The sequence below is a fragment of the Oryzias latipes genome, chromosome 2, assembly GCF_002234675.1.
Source record: "Oryzias latipes chromosome 2, ASM223467v1".
Classification (NCBI taxonomy): Eukaryota; Metazoa; Chordata; class Actinopteri; order Beloniformes; family Adrianichthyidae; genus Oryzias; species Oryzias latipes.
In genome coordinates this window covers 11,529,364-11,549,104 of record NC_019860.2, presented here as the reverse complement: position 1 = coordinate 11,549,104, position 19,741 = coordinate 11,529,364, and the positions used below count along the sequence as shown (strand labels likewise).

At 42.7% G+C, this 19,741-nt stretch overlaps 1 protein-coding gene across 6 annotated transcripts in view; it reads right to left on the bottom strand.

Annotated features, from left to right (window-relative positions):
- LOC101170654 (receptor-type tyrosine-protein phosphatase-like N) overlaps positions 1 to 17,072 on the bottom strand; it is a 39,858-nt gene extending 22,786 nt beyond the window's left edge. For 3 of the 6 annotated variants that reach the window (XM_023964504.1, XM_023964491.1, XM_023964494.1), the window contains exon 1: positions 16,829 to 17,070. In XM_023964504.1, the coding sequence (XP_023820272.1) occupies positions 16,829 to 16,910 (82 nt within the window). In that variant the 5' untranslated portion in view covers positions 16,911 to 17,070. Of the gene's footprint in view, positions 1 to 16,828 lie in introns of all 6 variants that reach the window. The other 3 variants (XM_023964478.1, XM_023964496.1, XM_023964488.1) reach the window with 2 other exon arrangements.
- Between the last annotated feature and the right edge of the window lie 2,669 nt (positions 17,073 to 19,741).

Below are 19,741 nucleotides of genomic sequence, written 5' to 3'. Positions count from 1 at the left end.
GCAGAAGGTCTCAGGCCTGTCAAACCTGTCTCTGCACTACACATCCACTGGGAAAAACCTTCAACTAAAACCTCACAAATGAAAAAAACGTACATTTCTGTTAAATTTAGCTACAAATCCCCAGAGTGGAGGAAACTGTTTCCATTAATTTATTTATTGAATTACAAAGGTTGTGAGGTGATGGAGACGAAACCAGAGAAAGATTAAGGCAGAAAAATTCCATCTGTAATCTTCTTTTTTTAATTATTATTCCCCATCTGTGGGCTTCCTATTTGTTCAAGAGGAAGAACAGAAAAGCTAATCATGCTCCTCCTGCTCTAAAAAAAACAGATAAAACTTTTGGAGCGATAAACCCTCAGATAAAAGGATTCAGTCTGAAGGATGCAACATAAAAGTGTCACCATGGCAATCGCCCTTCAACAAAGAAAGATTCTTAGTAAATGACCACACTCCACTTTTTGTAATTCTAATTTCTTCACGTCACTGGCAGTTGTAATATTAGTATTCATGTTATCATGGTCCTGCCCCGGATCACCCTAGGGGAAAGTTTCTTTAAGCTTTATCTGCTCTAGCAGGACAACAGTTGGGATGAATATCCCAGATTTCTACTGGCAATATGGAAAATGATCATTTGGAAATGATGAAAATAGAAAGATTATTCACAGTGAGGTGAGAGGTGTTGGGGAGGGTATGGAAAATGATGTGTCACTTCCTGTTTTATTTTGTAGTCCTGTCCTTCCCCTGTTTTCATTTCCAGTTCCTGCTGTGTGATCTGCTCCTCCCTAATGTGCCCCACCTGTGTCTCATTGTCTTCCCTGTATAAGCAGTGCTTCTTCACAAGGCAGTGCCAGATTGTCTTTCTTTCACTGTGAGCAATCCAGCCATTATCTCCGGAGTTCCTAGTGCTTTTGTTCCTGTTCGTATTTCTCTTTTGGACCTTCTGGACTTATAATAAAGACTCTGATTCTGCCACTCCCTGACTCCACAATTGTGTCCGCCTGAGCTGCACCTGATAACATTGAAATATTGGGAGTGACTATTTTTTATAGGAGACATCATTGCTTGTTATTTGAAAACAACAGTTTTCCTAGATCCTCAAACTTTGCCTCTATTCAAACCATCTCTAGTCATGTCGATATCAAAACTTGCTGCAAATTCCGAACCAATTCCTGAATCAGTCACGTGGTACAGCCAGGCAGCGAGGCTTCTGATGTCATCATTTTTAGCTCCTCCGTTAAATGAGGCAAGCCTCAAAATATGCTTCACGGAAATACTCCCTACACTTCTCGACATGTGACTCAAAGCCACGATACAGAACTTCACATACTGTAACTACCTCCAACAGACTTTAGAGTGAGACCATCACCAAATCTCTAGATACTTTAAGGGATCTCATACTGCAGTGATCTCTGTTTCCTGTGTTTTACTGTTCATCACTAACTGCTCGGATTAACCTTTAGTCATTCTTTCTGTCTCCTATCAAATCTTTTCACCCCTACATGACCAGAAGTACCTGCCTGTCCTCCCATCCCTGTGTGCCAGAAGCCCTCAGCCAGATTTAAATCTCGCAGCCTCACAGACTATTGACAAAATTCTCCTCTTGCTCTGAGCGGTGTGCTATCCGGGATCCATTCCTCTCAACCTGACATTTGTAGGATAGGACAGCGGTAGCAGCCAATGTTCCTGAGATGGGGCCAGTGATCCAGAAGACTGAGTTTAAACTGCTGTTCCAGATGTGAGGTTATTCTGATGTAGCACCAGGAAGACAACAGCTGTAATGAAAAAAAGGGTGAGCTACACCACATGGAGGAAAGCTGACTGTAGGAGTCCATAGCAACCATCGACTTTTCTTCTTGGCTGGGACTGATAAATATGCACTGTAATTATTTTTACTTCTAGCTAACATATCAGAGTTTGTATGGAAACCAGGGTTTACACCAAGCCTCCACCCTCCTTTTCTAAAATTTTCTGTACCACATGTCGGAGTTCCTCAAATGCCACTGGAGGCTGGTAACACAACAGAGCAGTTTCCAATTGACTTCCATGTTACAACTTACCACAAAACACCAAAGGTAAATGCAAGTCAACACACTCCGTTTTTGGCACATTGTTGGGCTGAGTGTAGAAAACTCTACTACTACTACTCCATACTACTCCATACTACTCTATACTCTGTATACTTGCTATATGGTTACATTTGGTTACATTGATAACACCTATGACACTCAACTTTCCACTGTTGACTGTTTTATTTTACTGGGAAAATTGAACATGCTCATCAGGGCTTCACAGTGTTTTAAAGTTTTTAATGGTAATATTGGTAAAGTTGGTACCAGTACTTAAAACTTTTTGAGTGACCTGCAATGTTTTCACCGTCCGAGTTTACTAGCGTCAGAAGTTGCTTTCTGCCATAAAGAAGTATTGTCTCTGGCTAATTTTTTCATGTTGTGAAATGACAAAAGTGTAAAGGTATTTTTTAATTGACAGTAATGCAATCTCCTTGAGGTTGTCATTGCAAAATTATAAAGAAAAATGCACCGCCCACTTCACTTGCTTGCAGTTTTTATAGACGTTTACAGACAAGTTTGCAAAGACAAAGTTTTTTTTTAATGATCAATATGTAGGTTTACTGAACACTCAGTTGTAAAATACAAAATAATGATAAATACATTTGAAGGGTACAGTGGGGACAAGCATGGAAGTTTAATCACAATATTGAATGTTTGAATGAAAAATAATTGAAGTTAGTGCATCAAAAAGCAGTCAACTGAACAGCAAGGTGGTGGAAGCATCATTGTGTGAAGAATATTCAGTTCAGGAGGGACTAATGTGATATAAGCAAAGTCAACAACTATTTTAACCTTTTTTAAAACAGCAAAAAGTGTGATTTTCTATCATTTAAAGTTATTTTTCAAAGAAATTAGAAAACACAAAGCACAGTCCTGAAGTCACATTTGACCCAACATTTCCTCTTTTTCTAAACATTCTGTGTAAAAAAAAGTTCAACAAGACCAAAATGTATAGGACAATCTCTGTAAATGTCCCAAAAATATATCATATTTCAAATATGCTTTTGAGCTGCAGCTAAGAAGGGCTGATCAGGTTATGTGGCTTTTTTTCTTTTTTCTTTTGACATACTGCTGCAATCCAGCCTTTCAGCTCCATTATCATTATGATCATCGACATCCGTGCTCTGCTTCATTGCCATTATCTACTCTTGTCGTGATGGTCATTTAAGGTGGAATGAAAGCGCGAGAGTGGCAGTGGAGTTCCAGCCTCCACACAGCTCAGCTGAACCTCTGACCTCCCACCTTTACTGCCTGACAGTCCAGATAACCTTCAGACAAAGCGTGGGTCGCAGGCTTCTGCACCTAGAAGAAATGCTCCTCTCAAATGCATTTCTCACTTTTTATATTCATCGCAGTCTTTTGATCCAGTTGATCTTAAATTGAATTTTGATCTTGAATTTATCTCCTCGAAGGGAAAATCCTACACATGCAATCCTAATTTTACAACTACATTTAAAACCAGAGCAACAGTCATAAAGATAATGAAAATTCTACACTGTAAGCACTCAAGTTACAACTAGAATGATGTATTCTTTTCTGCATGTCTCTCATGACGTGGCCACATTTTCACTTCCTAATTATGTACAAATACACTAAACCTATGGATTTATTAGAAATGCTTAATACTTGAATATTAAAAAATAAAAGACTCTGGCCACTTCGAAATGTCTCCATGGCAACTCTGAATACAAAACCAATAAACCTGAGATATTCCAGGTTTTATTTTTTCCTAAAACAAATAACATTGATTTTGCTGATAGAATTGTCTTTGTTGTCCCCCCCCCCCCTTTTTTTATTTTAATTTGTTGTTGGATAAGGCTACTGCATTGTTGTCAAGCATTGTTTTCCCCACTATGCACAGTTAATCTGAAACCAGGTTAAGCACATTTAAATACAGTTTTAACAATTAATTCTACGATCAAATATGGAATTGGAACTCTAGTCTTAGCTCTGGTCCATGAACAAATGAGCCACGTTCAGAAAAAAGTGAGTGGTTGTGAGAAATAAAATAATCGTTCCTCTGACGCCTCAATGTGTTAAAATGCTGGTCTGCCTCAGAGACAGGAAGTGTCTGTTATTACTGGGAGCAGACGCATCGAAGCAGTCAGGAGTGACTCATCTCTTGATGACGTGGTTTTCACCGGCTCACTTGACTGTGCTTTTTTTTCTTTTCTTATTCCTGTGTTTATCTTTGCGCTTGTTTTGTTCCAATGAGTCACTGATTTATGCCTTATATTTGGACATAAGTGTCTGCAAAAACATCAGGAAATAAATGTTGTAATAGCCAAACTGTAAATGCTTAGAGCGTTTTTTAGCTGGCTTAGGGATGTCCTGAACAGGATGGTGTCATCGGCATTCTCCAGGTCAGTCAAATGGTAATTGCCAAGGGACACTTCAGGGACTTGCTCACAGATCCGGGACATCAGCTGATCTAGGATGTAGTTAAAAAGATCAGGAGCTGCCACAAAGCCCTGGCGAACACCACTGGAGATGGGAACCAATCTCAGTCTTTGCCATTTACGCAGACACAGCTTTCTGCATTGCTGTAGTGCAGACTAAACAGAGAAACAATCTTGGGTGGTGCTCCAAGGGCTTTAGGATATTCCACAGTGAGGTATGGCAGACGGTGTCAAATGCAGCCTTTAGATCTATAAACACAATGTAGAGATGGCGATCTTTACAGAATTCATAGGTCTTCTCTATGAGTAGACGGACGGCAGAGATGTGGTCTGTTGTGGAGCGGTTGAGCACAAAGCCAGCCTGCTGGGGACGTCGGCTGCTTCTGATGGCTGGGAGAGCACGGTTGAGCAAGATCCTGATGCCCGCCGAGTTCTGCCATCTGGGCTGTACATGGTCCAGTGATGGATACGTTTCCGGGGGGAACCAGGTATTAGCAATGCAGAGGTTGGTTTGGTGGCAGAGTAAGAGGCGGCGGTTGTCGTCGTTTGTGAATGTGTCAGCAAAAGTTGTGCCGACTGGAGAGCCGATGGACCGGTCGTTGTAGAATATGGTGGCATTGGCATCAGTAAGGATGATGAGGATATCGTGCGATGGAATTTGACTAATAGCCTGGTGGAGTTGGTCAAAGAGCGCATCTTTTATGTCTTCATCTGCAACATTTGTGGGGGCATAGGCAAATATTATTGTCATCTTGCCATGTTTATGTAGGAAGCGGGCAGATAGTGTTCTGTCGCTCAGGGGTGTCCAGTTGAGTAGGGACTTCCTGATGTCCTTTGGGATGGCAGGGCCACTCCAGATGTAGCAATGGTCGCCTGCATTCAATATGCCGGTACCTGACCATCGTATTTCACAGAGTCCTGCTAGAGTCATGTTATAGCGACAGAGCTCGTGGGATAGCAATGTGGCGGCTCCAGAGCGAAGAAGTGTCTGGATATTCCAGGTAGCAATACAGGTTGTTTGACGAAGGTCAAGCAGTATTCATTGGTCAGGGGCAAGCTGAGGTCTGTTACTTTGTTTTGTTTTCTGGTCGGTTTCGTAACAAGGAAGTTTCTCCTGAGTGGATTGTTGGCCCTCGGATAGTGGAGCTGCCACCTTAAAGCGTTCCGACGAGCTGTGGGTCTATGTTTGTCTGGAACCTCGCCCAGGTGACCGGCCCGCCAAGGGTGGCCCTACCAGGAGCAAGCTCCAGACGATATTGCTCCCTGGGTCATCAGTTCACAAAAGCCCCCTTGCTACGACAAGGCCAGACCCATAAGGGGACTGAGCTACTACAAATGTATTGTTCTTAAAAAACAAAAATGGCAAAAAACCCTTCAATTATCTTTTGATCTACTTCAATATCTTTCCCAGTAGTCTTTTATTTGTGATGATGCCATTTTTAGCAAAGAAAAAAAAACAGTCATTTTCTATGATAGAGCTTCAAAATGGACCAGAGCAGGGGGCTTGTGGCCTCTGGGTTGTAGTTTCCACATCACAACTATATTCATTTTTTTCATCTGCTTCAGATTCACGATTTAAATAAAGAAATACTCAGAAATGCAGTTTTAATTTTAATTATCCATAATCAGAAAAACACTATAATAACATGTTAAAAAAAACAATTTTCATAGGTGTGGGGCTTTGATATATTCAAACTAACATTGAATTTTTTTTTACTTTTTGCACGAGACAGTCAGTCTCAAAAAAGGTTTCACATTTGTTTTGATTGCTTTTTTCTAAAAAGCTGTCTTCCTTGGATAAATTTTTAGGTTTTACCTCTATGTTTTCAGTTTTGAGCCACTCTGATTGTTAGGTACCAGGAGGGGCCAGGGCGGCCGATATTGTTTTTGATTCACTTCCTGTTTTATTTTGACACTTCCGGTTCTGGTCACTAGTTACACTCGTTGTCTTTACCTCATTGATTGTTTTCACCTGTTTCCACTTTAGTCACTGTATATATTCTTTGTCAACCCAGTCATGGTCTCAGGATCGTTTCGTTTGTTTGTACTCTCACGAGAATAGTCGATTAAATTCGAGTTATACGTATCCGCTGGCGTCCTGCGTTTGTGTCCACCACCCGACCCTGACATTACGATCCTGTCACCAATGGACACAGCGGGCGCTGATCATTCTGGAGCTGATGCCGTAACCAGGAGCGGATCATCCAGCTCCAAGCAGAACAGCTTGATTACCTGCGTCGAGGGATGCTGGAGATGGCCGGTCGCCAGGAGCAACAGTTAACCACGCTCCATAAACGCCTGGACCTCCTGGCCACACAGGTTCAGCCGTCTTCTTCATCTCACACGCCTCATCCTTCCTCCTCCTCGCCGGCTCCTGTGGCTCCTTTTCAGACTTCTCCGGCTCCTGTGGTGCAGCTGGCCCGGCCAGAAAGGTTCTCCGATGACTCTGGGAACTGCAGGGCGTTCATCAGGCAGTGTGAGCTGCACTTTGAACTGCACGGCGCAGCGTTCCCTACGGAGCGGTCCAAGGTGGCCTTCATGATATCGCACCTCACGGACAGAGCTGGAGCATGGGCCACAGCAGAGTGGCAACGTGGAGCCACGACCTGCGCATCTCTTCCTGCCTTCCTGGAGGCGTTCACCCAGGTCTTCCAGCACACAAAGCCTGGGAGGGAGGCAGCCCGGGCGCTTATGCGGCTGCGACAGGGGCCTCGGCGGGTGGCTGATTACGCCATAGAGTTCCGGACTCTCGGTTCAGAGAGCGATTGGAACCCCGCTATGCTGACGGACGCTTTCCTGGAGGGTCTTTCCAAGGAGATGAAGCCCATCTCGCACCGTTGGAGATCCCGTCGTCCTTGGAGCCCCTGATAGCCCTCGCTATCAGGATTGACAATCGCCTGCAGGATCGCAGAAAAGGACGTCGGGCAGAGGTTCCCCGTTTCGAGGGACACCCCGTGGACTCTTCACGCTCCTCTCATCATGCTTTGTCTGCTGCTCCCACAGATCCTTCGGAGCCCCTGACGGACGAACCTATGCTTTTGGGACATGGGCGCCTATCCTCCGCTGAACGTAAATGCCGGATGACGGCAGGTGAGTGCCTTTACTGTGGTCAGCGGGGTCATTTCTGCAGGGCCTGCCCAAAAGTCACCGCTCTTCATTAAGTGTGGGGACACTGACGAGTGGAGGTCCAGCGCCAACCATTTCTAGTCCTGCCTCGTGCTTACTGGAGGCTCATATTATGTTTAAGGTTGGGGGGGGTTCCCGTTCGGGCCTTATTGGACTCTGGGGCTGAGCAGAACCTCATGGATGCCGAGCTGGCCAAACAGGCGGGTTTTACCACCGAGTCGCTTCCCCGTCCGTTATTAGTTAGCTCTCTTAATGGTGAGATTGTTTCCACAGTCAACCAAATTACTGAACCAGTCCATCTCATAATTTCAGGTAATCATCACGAGTTCACCCGGTTTTACGTATTCAAGTCAATCTCAATCCTATAGTTTTGGGGTTTCCCTGGCTCTTGGCTCATAACCCCGTTATCGACTGGCCCTCTGGTCGCATCACTCGCTGGAGTGATTTTTGTCATGAGACCTGTTTGCGCTCAGCTCGACATCCGGTGGCCGATCCCGCTGTCCCAGTGGGGCAGCTGCCCTCACCTGACCTATCCAGGGTGCCTCCCGAATACCATGACTTGGGGGAGGTTTTTTCTAAGGATCGGGCTCTATCGCTTCCACCTCACAGGCCCTATGACTGTGCCATCACACTGCAGCCAGACGCAACGCTGCCCAAGAACGACCTCTACAACCTGTCGAAACCGGAGAGGGAGGCCATGGAGCGGTACGTGGCTGATTCCCTCAGGCTCAGACTCATCAGGCCGTCCTCGTCGCCTGTAGGGGCCGGGGTCTTTTTTGTTGGAAAGAAGGATGGGTCGTTACGACCCTGCATCGACTATCGGGGGTTAAACGCCATTACTGTGAAGAACCGGTATCCCCTTCCTCTGATGAACTCCGCCTTTGAGTCACTGCAGGAGGCCAGGGTGTTCACCCAGCTGGACCTGCGGAACGCCTACCATTTGGTGCGTATCAGGGAGGGTGACGAGTGGAAGACTGCATTCAACACCCCACTCGGACACTATGAATATCTGGTGATGCCTTTCGGTCTGTCTAACGCCCCTGCAGTGTTTCAGGGATTCATTAATGATGTGCTTCGGGATTTTGTTCATCACTTTGTTTTTGTCTACCTGGATGATATCCTGATATTTTCTAAGGATTCCAGCGAGCATAGGCGGCATTTTCGTCTGGTTCTCCAGCGGCTTCTCGAGAACAAACTGTATGTAAAGGCTGAGAAGTGTGAGTTTCACTCCCCTTGTGTTTCGTTTTTGGGGTTTGTCATCGCGGGTGGGGAGGTACGAACCGATCCTGCCAAGGTTAAGGCGGTTGTGGAATGGCCCACCCCTGTTAACCGTAAACAGTTACAACGGTTTTTGGGGTTTGCCAACTTCTTACGCCGCTTTATCCGTAATTTTAGCTCTGTCGCAGCACCCCTCACGAGCCTGACATCCACCTCCTCTGCCTTTCAGTGGACGGAGGCCGCTGAGGCTGCTTTTGTCAAGCTGAAGCATCTGTTCACCACCGCGCCTGTCCTGATCCAACCAGTTCATCGTGGAGGTTGACGCTTCTGATATTGGGGTAGGGGCTGTGTTATCACAGCGGTCGGGCACGGATGACAAGCTCCATCCGTGCGCCCTTTTCTCCCGCCGGCTTAACCCGGCCGAGGTGAACTATGATGTGGGGGACAAGGAGCTTCTAGCGATTAAGTTGGCTCTTGAGGAGTGGAGACACTGGTTGGAGGGAGCGACTCAGCCGTTTGTGGTCTGGACCAACCATAAGAACCTCTCGTACATCCGGACAGCTAAACGGTTGAATCCCAGGCAGGCGAGGTGGTCGTTATTTTTCACCCGTTTTGATTTTGTTGTTTCTTACCGTCCTGGCTCCAAGAATGTAAAACCTGACGCCCTCTCTCGGCAGCAAGAACTTATAGTGAAGGATCAACAACCGAGAACGGTCATACCGGCATCCTGCGTTCTAGGTGCCCTCACTTGGCGGTTGGAGAGGGACATCAAGGCTGCTCAGGCGCAGGACCCAGACCCAGGTGGGGAGCCGCCTAATAGACTTTTTGTTCCCAGGACCTGTCGCAGCCAGGTTCTCCAGTGGGCTCATGCTACGCGCCTGACCTGCCCCCCCGGGATCCGCAGGACCATCTCATTCCTACGCCGACGGTTCTGGTGGCCCAGTCTAGCAAGGGACACCCGGGAGTTCGTTTCTGCCTGCACAGTCTGTGCCCAGAATAAGACCACCAACCATCCTCCTGCTGGGCTCCTACACCCTTTACCAGTCCCGAGCCGTCCTTGGTCCCACATTGCCCTGGACTTCGTCACAGGTTTGCTGTCCTCAGCTGGCAGGACGGTCATCATGACAGTGGTGGACCGGTTTTCGAAGGCAGCTGCCTGAGCTGCCGAAGAAGCTGCCTTCGGCCGCGGAGACTGCCAAACTCATCACTGATCGTGTTTTCCGGCTGCATGGTATTCCGGTGGACCTGGTCTTGGACCGGGGTCCACAGTTCATTTACCAGGTGTGGAGGTCCTTCTGTGCAGCTTTCGGTGCCACCGCCAGTCTCTCCTCAGGGTTCCATCCTCAGTCTAACAGGCAGGCTGAGAGGACCAATCAGGACCTTGGGGCGGCCCTCAGATGCATCTGCTCTCATCACTAGACCTCCTGGAGCTCCATGCTTCCCTGGGTGGAGTATGCCCACAACTCCATGACCTCGTCTGCTACTGGTATGTCTCCTTTTGAGTGCTCCCTGGGTTATCAACCTCTTTTGTTCCCGGAGCAGGAGACAGAGGTGGGGGTACCGTCCATCCAACACCTTTACCGCCGCTGCAGACGAGTCTGGAGGGAGGCGCGTGCCAGACTGCTTCGCTCTTCCGCAACCAACAGGAGGCTGGCTGACCGGCACCGCCGCCCAGCCCCCGCCTACGCGCCAGGTCAGTCAGTCCTCCTCTCCACTGCTAATATAAAGTTGCGGACAGAGTCGAGGAAGCTCTCCCCCAGGTACATCGGACCTTTCGAGGTGGTGAGGGTGATTAACCCCGTCGCGGTCCAGTTATGCCTACCACAAACCATGCGGATCCATCCAGTTTTTCACGTGTCTCAGCTTAGGCCACACATCACGAGTCCCCTGCATCCGTCCCCCAAACCACCACCGGCGCCTCGCATCATCGACGGTCAGCCCGCATGGACCTTCCGGCGCATAATGGACGTCAGACGGAGAGGACGGGGCTTCCAATACTTGGTGGACTGGAAGGGATGTGGGCCTGAAGAACGGTCCTGGGAACCGTCGACCCGTATTCTGGACAAGGACATGCTCCGGGACACGCTCCGGGACATGCTTCTCAAGGGGCGCCAAGGGGCGCCCCTTGAGGAGGAGGTACTGTTAGGTACCAGGAGGGGCCAGGGCGGCCGATATTGTTTTTGATTCACCTTCTGTTTCATTTTGACACTTCCGTATCTGGTCACTAGTTACACTCGTTGTCTTTACCTCATTGATTGTTTTCACCTGTTTCCACTTTAGTCACTGTATATATTCTTTGTCAACTCAGTCATGGTCACAGGATCGTTTCGTTTGTTTGTACTCTCACGAGAATAGTCGATTAAATTCGAGTTATACGTATCCACTGGCGTCCTGCGTTTGTGTCCACCACCCGACCCTGACACTGGTATTTCTTCTTTCAATGTTGGTCACAACCTGGGTATTACAGCAAATCTTAAGAGTAAAAATTAAAAACTCAGGGATAGTTGGAGGCAAATTTAACTTTTGGCTTTCATTTGCATCAGTGTGCCAGTCTTTAGCAGAGTGTATTTGGCAGACAAATAGTAATGGGAATTTCAAACAAGTACACACTTTTATTGCATGAGATAATTAAAGCAGTTTGAAATTGCTGCCTTAATGAGGTTTATCTTTGAAAACTGTATACTTTTTATATTTGAGTCTAAAAAACCGGTGCACAGACTCTATGTCAAAGTACATTTTTCTAATTTGCTAATTATTTATTTGACAATCTTACCTTTAAAAAACAGTTTTGTTTGGTTCTAAGAGCATTGTTTTTGCAGAAATTAGAGGATTAAACTGAAATAAAAAGAGTTTACATTTCTAAGAAATGAATTCAAAATAAACTCACAAAAAAGCAGACGTTAGCCTAAAACAACACAATAGTAGTGGCTTTAAAAGAAAAGGTCTTTATATATTTCCAAAACAATGTAGAAATTTCCGTTTTTTTTATTTTTTAGATTTAACTACTCCATGGGATGCCGTCTATAAAGTGATAGAGTCAAATATTAAAAGCAATTCTTGAGTTTCTGCTTGAATTTCTTTGCAGGATGTCAGTATAGCCTCCCAGAACTGCTGTTTGGATGTGAACTGCCTCCCACCCTCATAGGCAATTTAATGGAGGATGCTCTAAAGGTTCTCAATAGGGTTGAGGTCAGGGGAGGATGGGGGTCACACACCATCAGTTTCTCTTCTTTAACGCCCATTGCATAAAAAAAGCATCTACTGATGCAGAAATGAGATGGTGCCTTGTCATGCAAGATGATGACTTTGTTACTGAAACCATGGTTCTTCTTTTTGTACCACGGACGAAAGCGCTCAGGTAGAAACTCCACATACTTTTCAGAGGTCATTTTCACGCCTTCAGGGACCCTAAAGGGGCCGACCAACTTTCTACCCATGACTCCGCCACCTCCTTGCTGACGTCGCAGCCTTGTTGGGACATGGTGGCCATCCACCAACCACCCACTACTCCATACATCTGGACCATCCAGGATTGTATGGAACAAATCGGTGATTTGGAAAGCACTGCATCTATTAAAAAACCTCTGGTGCGTGTTATTCTGAGCTTTTTTTTAAATACATTTTTAATATTCCTTGCAAATAGAAATGAGCGGCCATGGTGCAGCGGTAGGGCGGTCAACCCCTGATCGTAAGATTGCAGGTTCGATTCCCGCCTTGCACGCCCATGTGTCGAAGTGTCCTTGGGCAAGACACTGAACCCCACCTTGCCTCTAGTGGGAGGTTGGCGCCAGTGTTCGGCAGCAGAGCCGCCGCCAGTGTGTGAATGTGTGTGTGCATGGGTGAATGGGAATGTGACTTTAAAGCACTTGGGGCCTTCGAAAGGAGGTAGAAAGCGCTATATAAATATGCGCCATTTACCAAATGTCCCAGACCATTTAAACAATAAATAATTTTTAAGACAAAAAGTATGAAAAAAGTTGCCCTTTACCTTTTTCATCGGTATTATTATATATTATCGTGTGTTTAGATCATTCATTAACCTTTATTGAAAGAATATGGTGTATTCTTAATAAAATATCCAATTAAAAAAAAAAAATTCCTGGACCAGCCCCCATCGGTTTCCCTCTGACTAAAAATGTAAACTTAACGGTCTTAATCGACCAAAAGATAACACAGTAACTTTTCAAACATTTATGCAATTATTGTAATTTCAACAAGTTCTGACATGGAGCAAAGCATCTTTGCGCCGATACACAATTGAAAGGGGTGCAAAGATGCTTTACTCCACAATAGAGTGAGCTGATTTAAGTGTATTGTGTAATGTCGCATGTCAGCGCGAATCTGCTTTTCTCTGCTTCAGAATCTGTTTGTTGACTGCCTGAGCTGTGGAAAAATTACGGTGATTCGAAGAATGCACTCCGGCGTTAAAAGGGTTAAAAGGGTTAAAGAGATTGACGTGGTTGCTGGACTCCCATCAAACTCTGCAAAAAAATAAAAAATAAACTCACCTTCACTCAAAAAACCTTCACATTGAATAAACATTAAGAAAATTATGGAAAGGATTTCCACCTGATAAGATAGCTTTACTTGAACAAAAATAAATCACATTGGTCCTACTTAATGCACCTAGGTTGGGTCAACTTAATGTATTTAGGTTCAACCTAATAAATTTAAGTTGATTCAATTTTAAATACTACAGTTGGACCCAACTTAACTAAATATTGTTGCAACTAATTTGAAAGATGTTGGTTCAACAAAATGAGACTATGCACTCCTTAACTTCCCTGAGGTGGCATTGCACATGGAAACTTGTAAAATGCAAAAAAGAAGACGAACTCAACATGGGCGGGGTTATATGGAAGCGATTTTGTAGCATTAATAAAAAGCAAAGTCAAAACCAGAAATGCTTTTTCATTTTCAAAATGAAGCTGCATTTTTTGACTAAAAAAGAAAATGAAAAAGCAATCCACCAAAATGCTTTTCCATTTCCTTCCTCAACACAGCTTTTTCTGTCACTTAATTAAAATTAAAATTAAAATGGTATTTGACATTTCATTTTCAAAACGTTCCATGGTAAATGTGTAGCATAATTCATTTAGAAATGTTTAATTTGACATTTAAAATGGATTAATAGAAATGCTTTTTAATTTTCAAAATGAAGCTGCATTTTTTGACTCAAAATTAAAAAGAAAAAGCAATACTTCAAAATGCTTTATCATTTCCTTCCTCAACACTGCTTTTTCTGTCACTTAATTAAAATGATAAAGAAAATGGTATTTGACATTTCATTTTAAGAAAGGTCCATGGTAAATGTGTACTAAAATTCATTTAGAAATGTCTTATTTGACAATTAAAATGGATTAACAGAAATGCTTTTTAATTTTCAAAATGAAGCTGCATCAAATGACTCAAAATTCAAATGAAAAAGCAATATTTCAAAATGCTTTTTCATTTTATACTTAAAACCGCTTATTCTGTGTCATAATTAAAACGAAAATGCAAAGAGGGGATTGCATTTGCAATTTCAAATCCACCCTGCAAAACTTGGAGCAATATTCATTTAGAAAAAGCATTAGCAGAGGGGAGGCGGGGCGATGACGTCACTGCTTTCTCCGTGTGTCCGGCCGCTGACACACACACACACATGCACCAGGAGCAGACTGTGTTAGCGGCAGAGAAGACGGCTTTGAGTTGGTTGTGAACTTCTGATGAGTTTCCACAGCTTCTCAGGACTACATAGCAGCATGTCCGCCTTCTGCGGTCCTCCTCCTGACGCACCGCGGACAAGATTTTTTCTGCGGACCGCCAGCTGCCTTCGCACAGCGGAGCGCGAAGCTCCCGATGATCGCTGAAGGCGGAAATGCTGCTGCGATCTGAGAAACCATCAAATGAATTTGTGTTTCCAGTAGTGTCCAGAACAAAATAAAGACTCATGTAATTTCCACATATTTACACATTTATTTGCAGCTTCGCGCTAAATTTGCTGTTTGATGACATCTGGAGCCCCATCAACAGATAGCAGATTTCACCGTACTAAACGTTGCTGGTTGGACCAAAAACACTCACTCAGCGCGAAGCTGCAGGAGACTATCTTCATAATGTGCTTTTATTACTGTCAATATTATTATTAAGGGCCTGCTCTACTCGATCATATGTTTTTAAATCCGTGCGGTCAGACGACGCTGAAGAAGTTTGGTTGCGATTCACAGCTTCTGATTCACGAGGGAGCTAAAGGAACATTCTGCTGCATTTTTCGCATTAAGATCCAGGAATCCAGGTTTGAGCAGTCCAGGTCCAGCGGTTTGTGAACAGGACCCGGTTTTAGGTGATCTTAATGCGAACACAGACATACCAGGTCTCTCAGCGACAGCTTCCGGACACACGGAGAAAGCAGTGACGTCATCGCCCCGCCTCCCCTCTGCTAATGCTTTTTCTAAATGAATATTGCTCCAAGTTTTGCAGGGTGGATGTTAAAATGCAAATGCAATCCCCTCTTTGCATTTTCGTTTTAATTATGACACAGAATAAGCGGTTTTAAGTATAAAATGAAAAAGCATTTTGAAATATTGCTTTTCCATGTGAATTTTGAGGCATTTGATGCAGCTTCATTTTGAAAATTAAAAAGCATTTCTGTTAATCCATTTTAATTGTCAAATTAGACATTTCTAAATGAATTTTGCTACACATTTACCATGGACCTTTTTTAAAATGAAATGTCAAATACCATTTTCTTTGTCATTTTAATTAAGTGACAGAATAAGCAGTGTTGAGGAAGGAAATGATAAAGCATTTTGAAGTATTGCTTTTTCTTTTTAATTTTGAGTCAAAAAATGCAGCTTCATTTTGAAAATTAAAAAGCATTTCTATTAATCCATTTTAAATGTCAAATTAAACATTTCTAAATGAATTTTGCTACACATTTACCATGGAACGTCTTGAAAATGAAATGTCAAATACCATTTTAATTTTAATTTTAATTAAGTGACAGAATAAGCTGTGTTGAGGAAGGAAAAGAAAAAGCATTTTGGTGGATTGCTTTTTCATTTTATTTTTTAGTCAAAAAATGCAGCTTCATTTTGAAAATGTAAAAACAAGCATTTCTGGTTTTGACTTTGCTTTTTATTAATGCTACAGAATTGCTTCCATAGGGTTAACATTCTGCAGCGTTCAGGCATTCCGCGACGTTGAGCGTTCCCCAGGCCGCCGCCAGGTGTATTTGAGGAATCTCGCATAATCTCGTGATATTGTGAGGTTATCTAGGCATAATACAATTTAATGGTATCTTGTTGGAGCAACAGGATTGAAATTAGTAACTATTAAATTGATTAAGTTTATGTACAATCGACATGATTCATTCACGTATGATTTACAAACATAAAACTTTCTGGTTGAAATGACAAGTTACATTTTCGTAAAGTTTATTGGCTGGTAATTTCCTTTTTTGGAGTGTGTTATAGAATTTACATAGTGTTACAGTCCCAAAACCCTTCCAATTCATAGCCCATTACATTAATGTATTTGTGCCGTTTTTCTTAAAAAACAAAACAAAAAAACGTATCTTTTATGAAGTCATTGATCCTCTGCAAATGAAATCATCTGTCCATTAAAGCTATATAAGATATTTTCTCTCATCCCCCTTTTCAATCATTGAAAAGGGGGATGAGAAGGGAAAAAAATGGCCAGATTGATTCTCTGACTCAGCCAGATGCGCTCAGAATATCTGCGTCAGTGACGCACTTGGCATCGATGTCAACAGATGAGGCAGAAAGGCTAAAGTCCGACAGAGTTGAGATCTCCTGCTTTCAACCAGACAGATAATCACTTAAAAAAATACTTTTTTTTTGCAACAAACAAAGCAAGAAAGCGCAGCTCGTGACAAAATCAGATAATCATGGGAAACGGAACACAAAGTGCTGAGAGGCGCAAACTCTGTTCCCTCAGCTCAGAAGTCGTGATTTACGCACCGCGCCTGGCTTCTTTCCTGACCGTTATCATCATCATCATTGGTGCTCTTACCGTGTCGGGCGGCAGCGTACAGCCGGCAGGAGGCGGTGAAGAGGAGGAGGAGGTACAGAGCCGCCCGGAGCCGCGCAGACATGGTAGGACATCCAACATCCACAGAGAAGAGGCGGGAACAGCTGCTGCGCCTCTACCAGCTCTCCATTTCTGAGAGCCCGCTCCTGCTGCTGCTGCTTCTGCTGAGGGGGAGGAGGAGAAGGAGGCTGCCAGACAGAGTGAAAGTGAAGCATGAGGTGAGGGGGAGATTAAGAGAAAACAGACCACAGGGGGCGCTGTTCTGCAGAACATGCACCTGAACACATTTGCATAGCAGTTTAGAAAAAAAAAATTCCAAATCGTTTAATCATTGGATTTTGAAGAAAAAGCGTTATCCTTAAAATACATATGTATGGTACAGTAAAAATAACAACAAAACAAAACAACAAAATAATCTTTAAAAAGTTCGAAAAATTGCATGTCAGAAGGCTATTACAACGTTAATCACAACATTAAGTTAGAGCCAGAGAATCAATGACAAGGATTAATAAAAAAGACACTAATATGATATGAATGTGTAAAAAAACACAAGCAATTTGAGCTACACTTTATACTTTTAAGAAATTTGTTGTGATTTTCTCATACTCAGACCAGATAGAGACCAGAGAGAGAGAGAGAGAGAGAGAAAGAGAGTGACGGACAGACAGATGGATAGAAGGAGGGATGGATGGATGGACGGACGGATAGAGAGAGATAAACTTGCAACAGACAAGGTAAAGACAAAACTAAATCTAATACAAACCAACAAAAACAGCACAATCAACACCTTTAAAATTGGGCAAAAAGTATTCATCAAGTCACAGTTTCTGCAAGTTGTCTCACCTAAAAAGACAGTGGAGGTCCGTAATGTTCATCATAGACACATTTCAATTGCGAGAAATAGAATGTGAATAAAGGACACGGTGCAGGCTCCGTACCACACGGATGCAGCTGGACAAGGCGCCATCGAGAGCATCCTGTCCAGCTGTTGACATGCATGATGCTGCAGGGCTATTATCAACATGTAGGCATGATGTACTTATAATTTGCTGTTGACATATTTTTTTTTAAACCTATATACAGTAAACTAGGACTAGGGGATTATAGTAATATAGATTTATACATTTCTGACTCAGTGACTGAACTTTACTTGCAGGTTTCCAATGGATTCAGACTTAAGGTAAAAGTGGGCCTTAGCAATAAAAAGAGCTAACCCAGATGAATCGCTGTGGTTACCAACTAGAAATACAGTCTGGCTATGTTCAAAACATTTCCTTATTATTATTATTTATTATTATTGACGTATTATTTATTTATTATTCTTATTGACTTACTATTGATTTATTATTACTTATTATTAATATTATTATTATTATTAATGAGTTATTGTTGGGCTTTTCTAAATAATTTATATTACATGTCAAAGAGGTTTAAAACTTCTAAAAGTTTAGAAATTATTTTAAAAAATTGTTTGTAATAATTTTTTAATTTGTAAGAAGTCCTGCAACCATGCATTTTTCATTAAAGTTTGAGCTTTTAAGGCTGACTGTTTCTCTTACTTTACAACAACAAATGATGCATTTATTAATCAATATCTATATCTATATCTATATATATCTATATATATCTATATATATATATATAGATATATATACACATATATATATTATAATAAATATTTTTTTATATTTATGGTCCTGACTGTATATGTATAAATATAAATATATATAAATTATATAAAAGCTACTCAGATACCACTAAAAGCTATTGAAAGCATTGTCATGTGGGCGCCGACGACCTCACCAAGATGGCGACGCGGTCGGCCACCTTTGGCCAGGCTTCCAATCGGGCGTTTCTCCTCTAGCGATATAACTCATTGTTTTTTGCACTCCTTGATACAAAATGTGTGGGGGGTGGGGGGACATTATCTTGAGACAAGAACCAGAGGATGGCCAAAAAGTAGCAAAACGGCAAGAAAATAAACTAGAGCTAAAACATCACATGGAAAAGAGTACAAGAAGATGCAATGGCATGACAGCAGAATCGCAAAATTACAACATAAAAGGAGACAAAAAGGAAACATAGACACCTTTCATAATCAGTGTCAGACTGTGCCATAACTGTGTAACTAAATACTTTAAAGCATTAATAAAGAAATTTTAGTATTATTTTAGTCCTTATGTGCTCTTATATCTAAGTAAATATAGTTGTTGAAATGAGACGTTAACAAGTAAAATAAAAATGCATTTAACCCTTGTGCTATCTTAGATGACCCCACCCTCACATTGACGTGTTCTCCCTACCATGACGAAGGTGGATAAAGGTGGAGAGATTTCATGTAATTCATGGACACCAGTGCAGATCATAAATCATTGAAGAAAAAAGGCTCAGAGCACTGTCTAGTGGGTCTAGATGACCCAACTCCCAATGTTAAAGTGCCTAGGATAGCACAAGGGTTACATGTGTTTCAGCTACTTGGATTAATAAACACACTCAGGCTCATGGGCCTTGAGTTCTCTTTTTTCTTAGATTAATTACCCTATTATTTTGTTTTATTGCTTCAATTTGCAAATAAAATAAACTAGAATGTTATATCAGTTTTGAAGGATTGTCACTTCAGACTGTTTCCCTCTAGATTAAAAAAAGAAAGTAACTTAAAATGTAATATAGAAGTCAAGTAATACCTTACAATCCTGAAACAGCAGTACTGTAAAGTACAGGATTACTTTGGTAAGTAATTTGTAAATTAGGAAGGAATACTGCCACCTCTTCCCAGCTGATACGATCTTTTATGATCATGTTTTAGATGTTTTTTTAAAATAATTGCTTTCCCTAAGAGTGTTCACAAGATAGTGACGCATCAAAGAAGCAATATTCACAAAAGAAAATCCACAG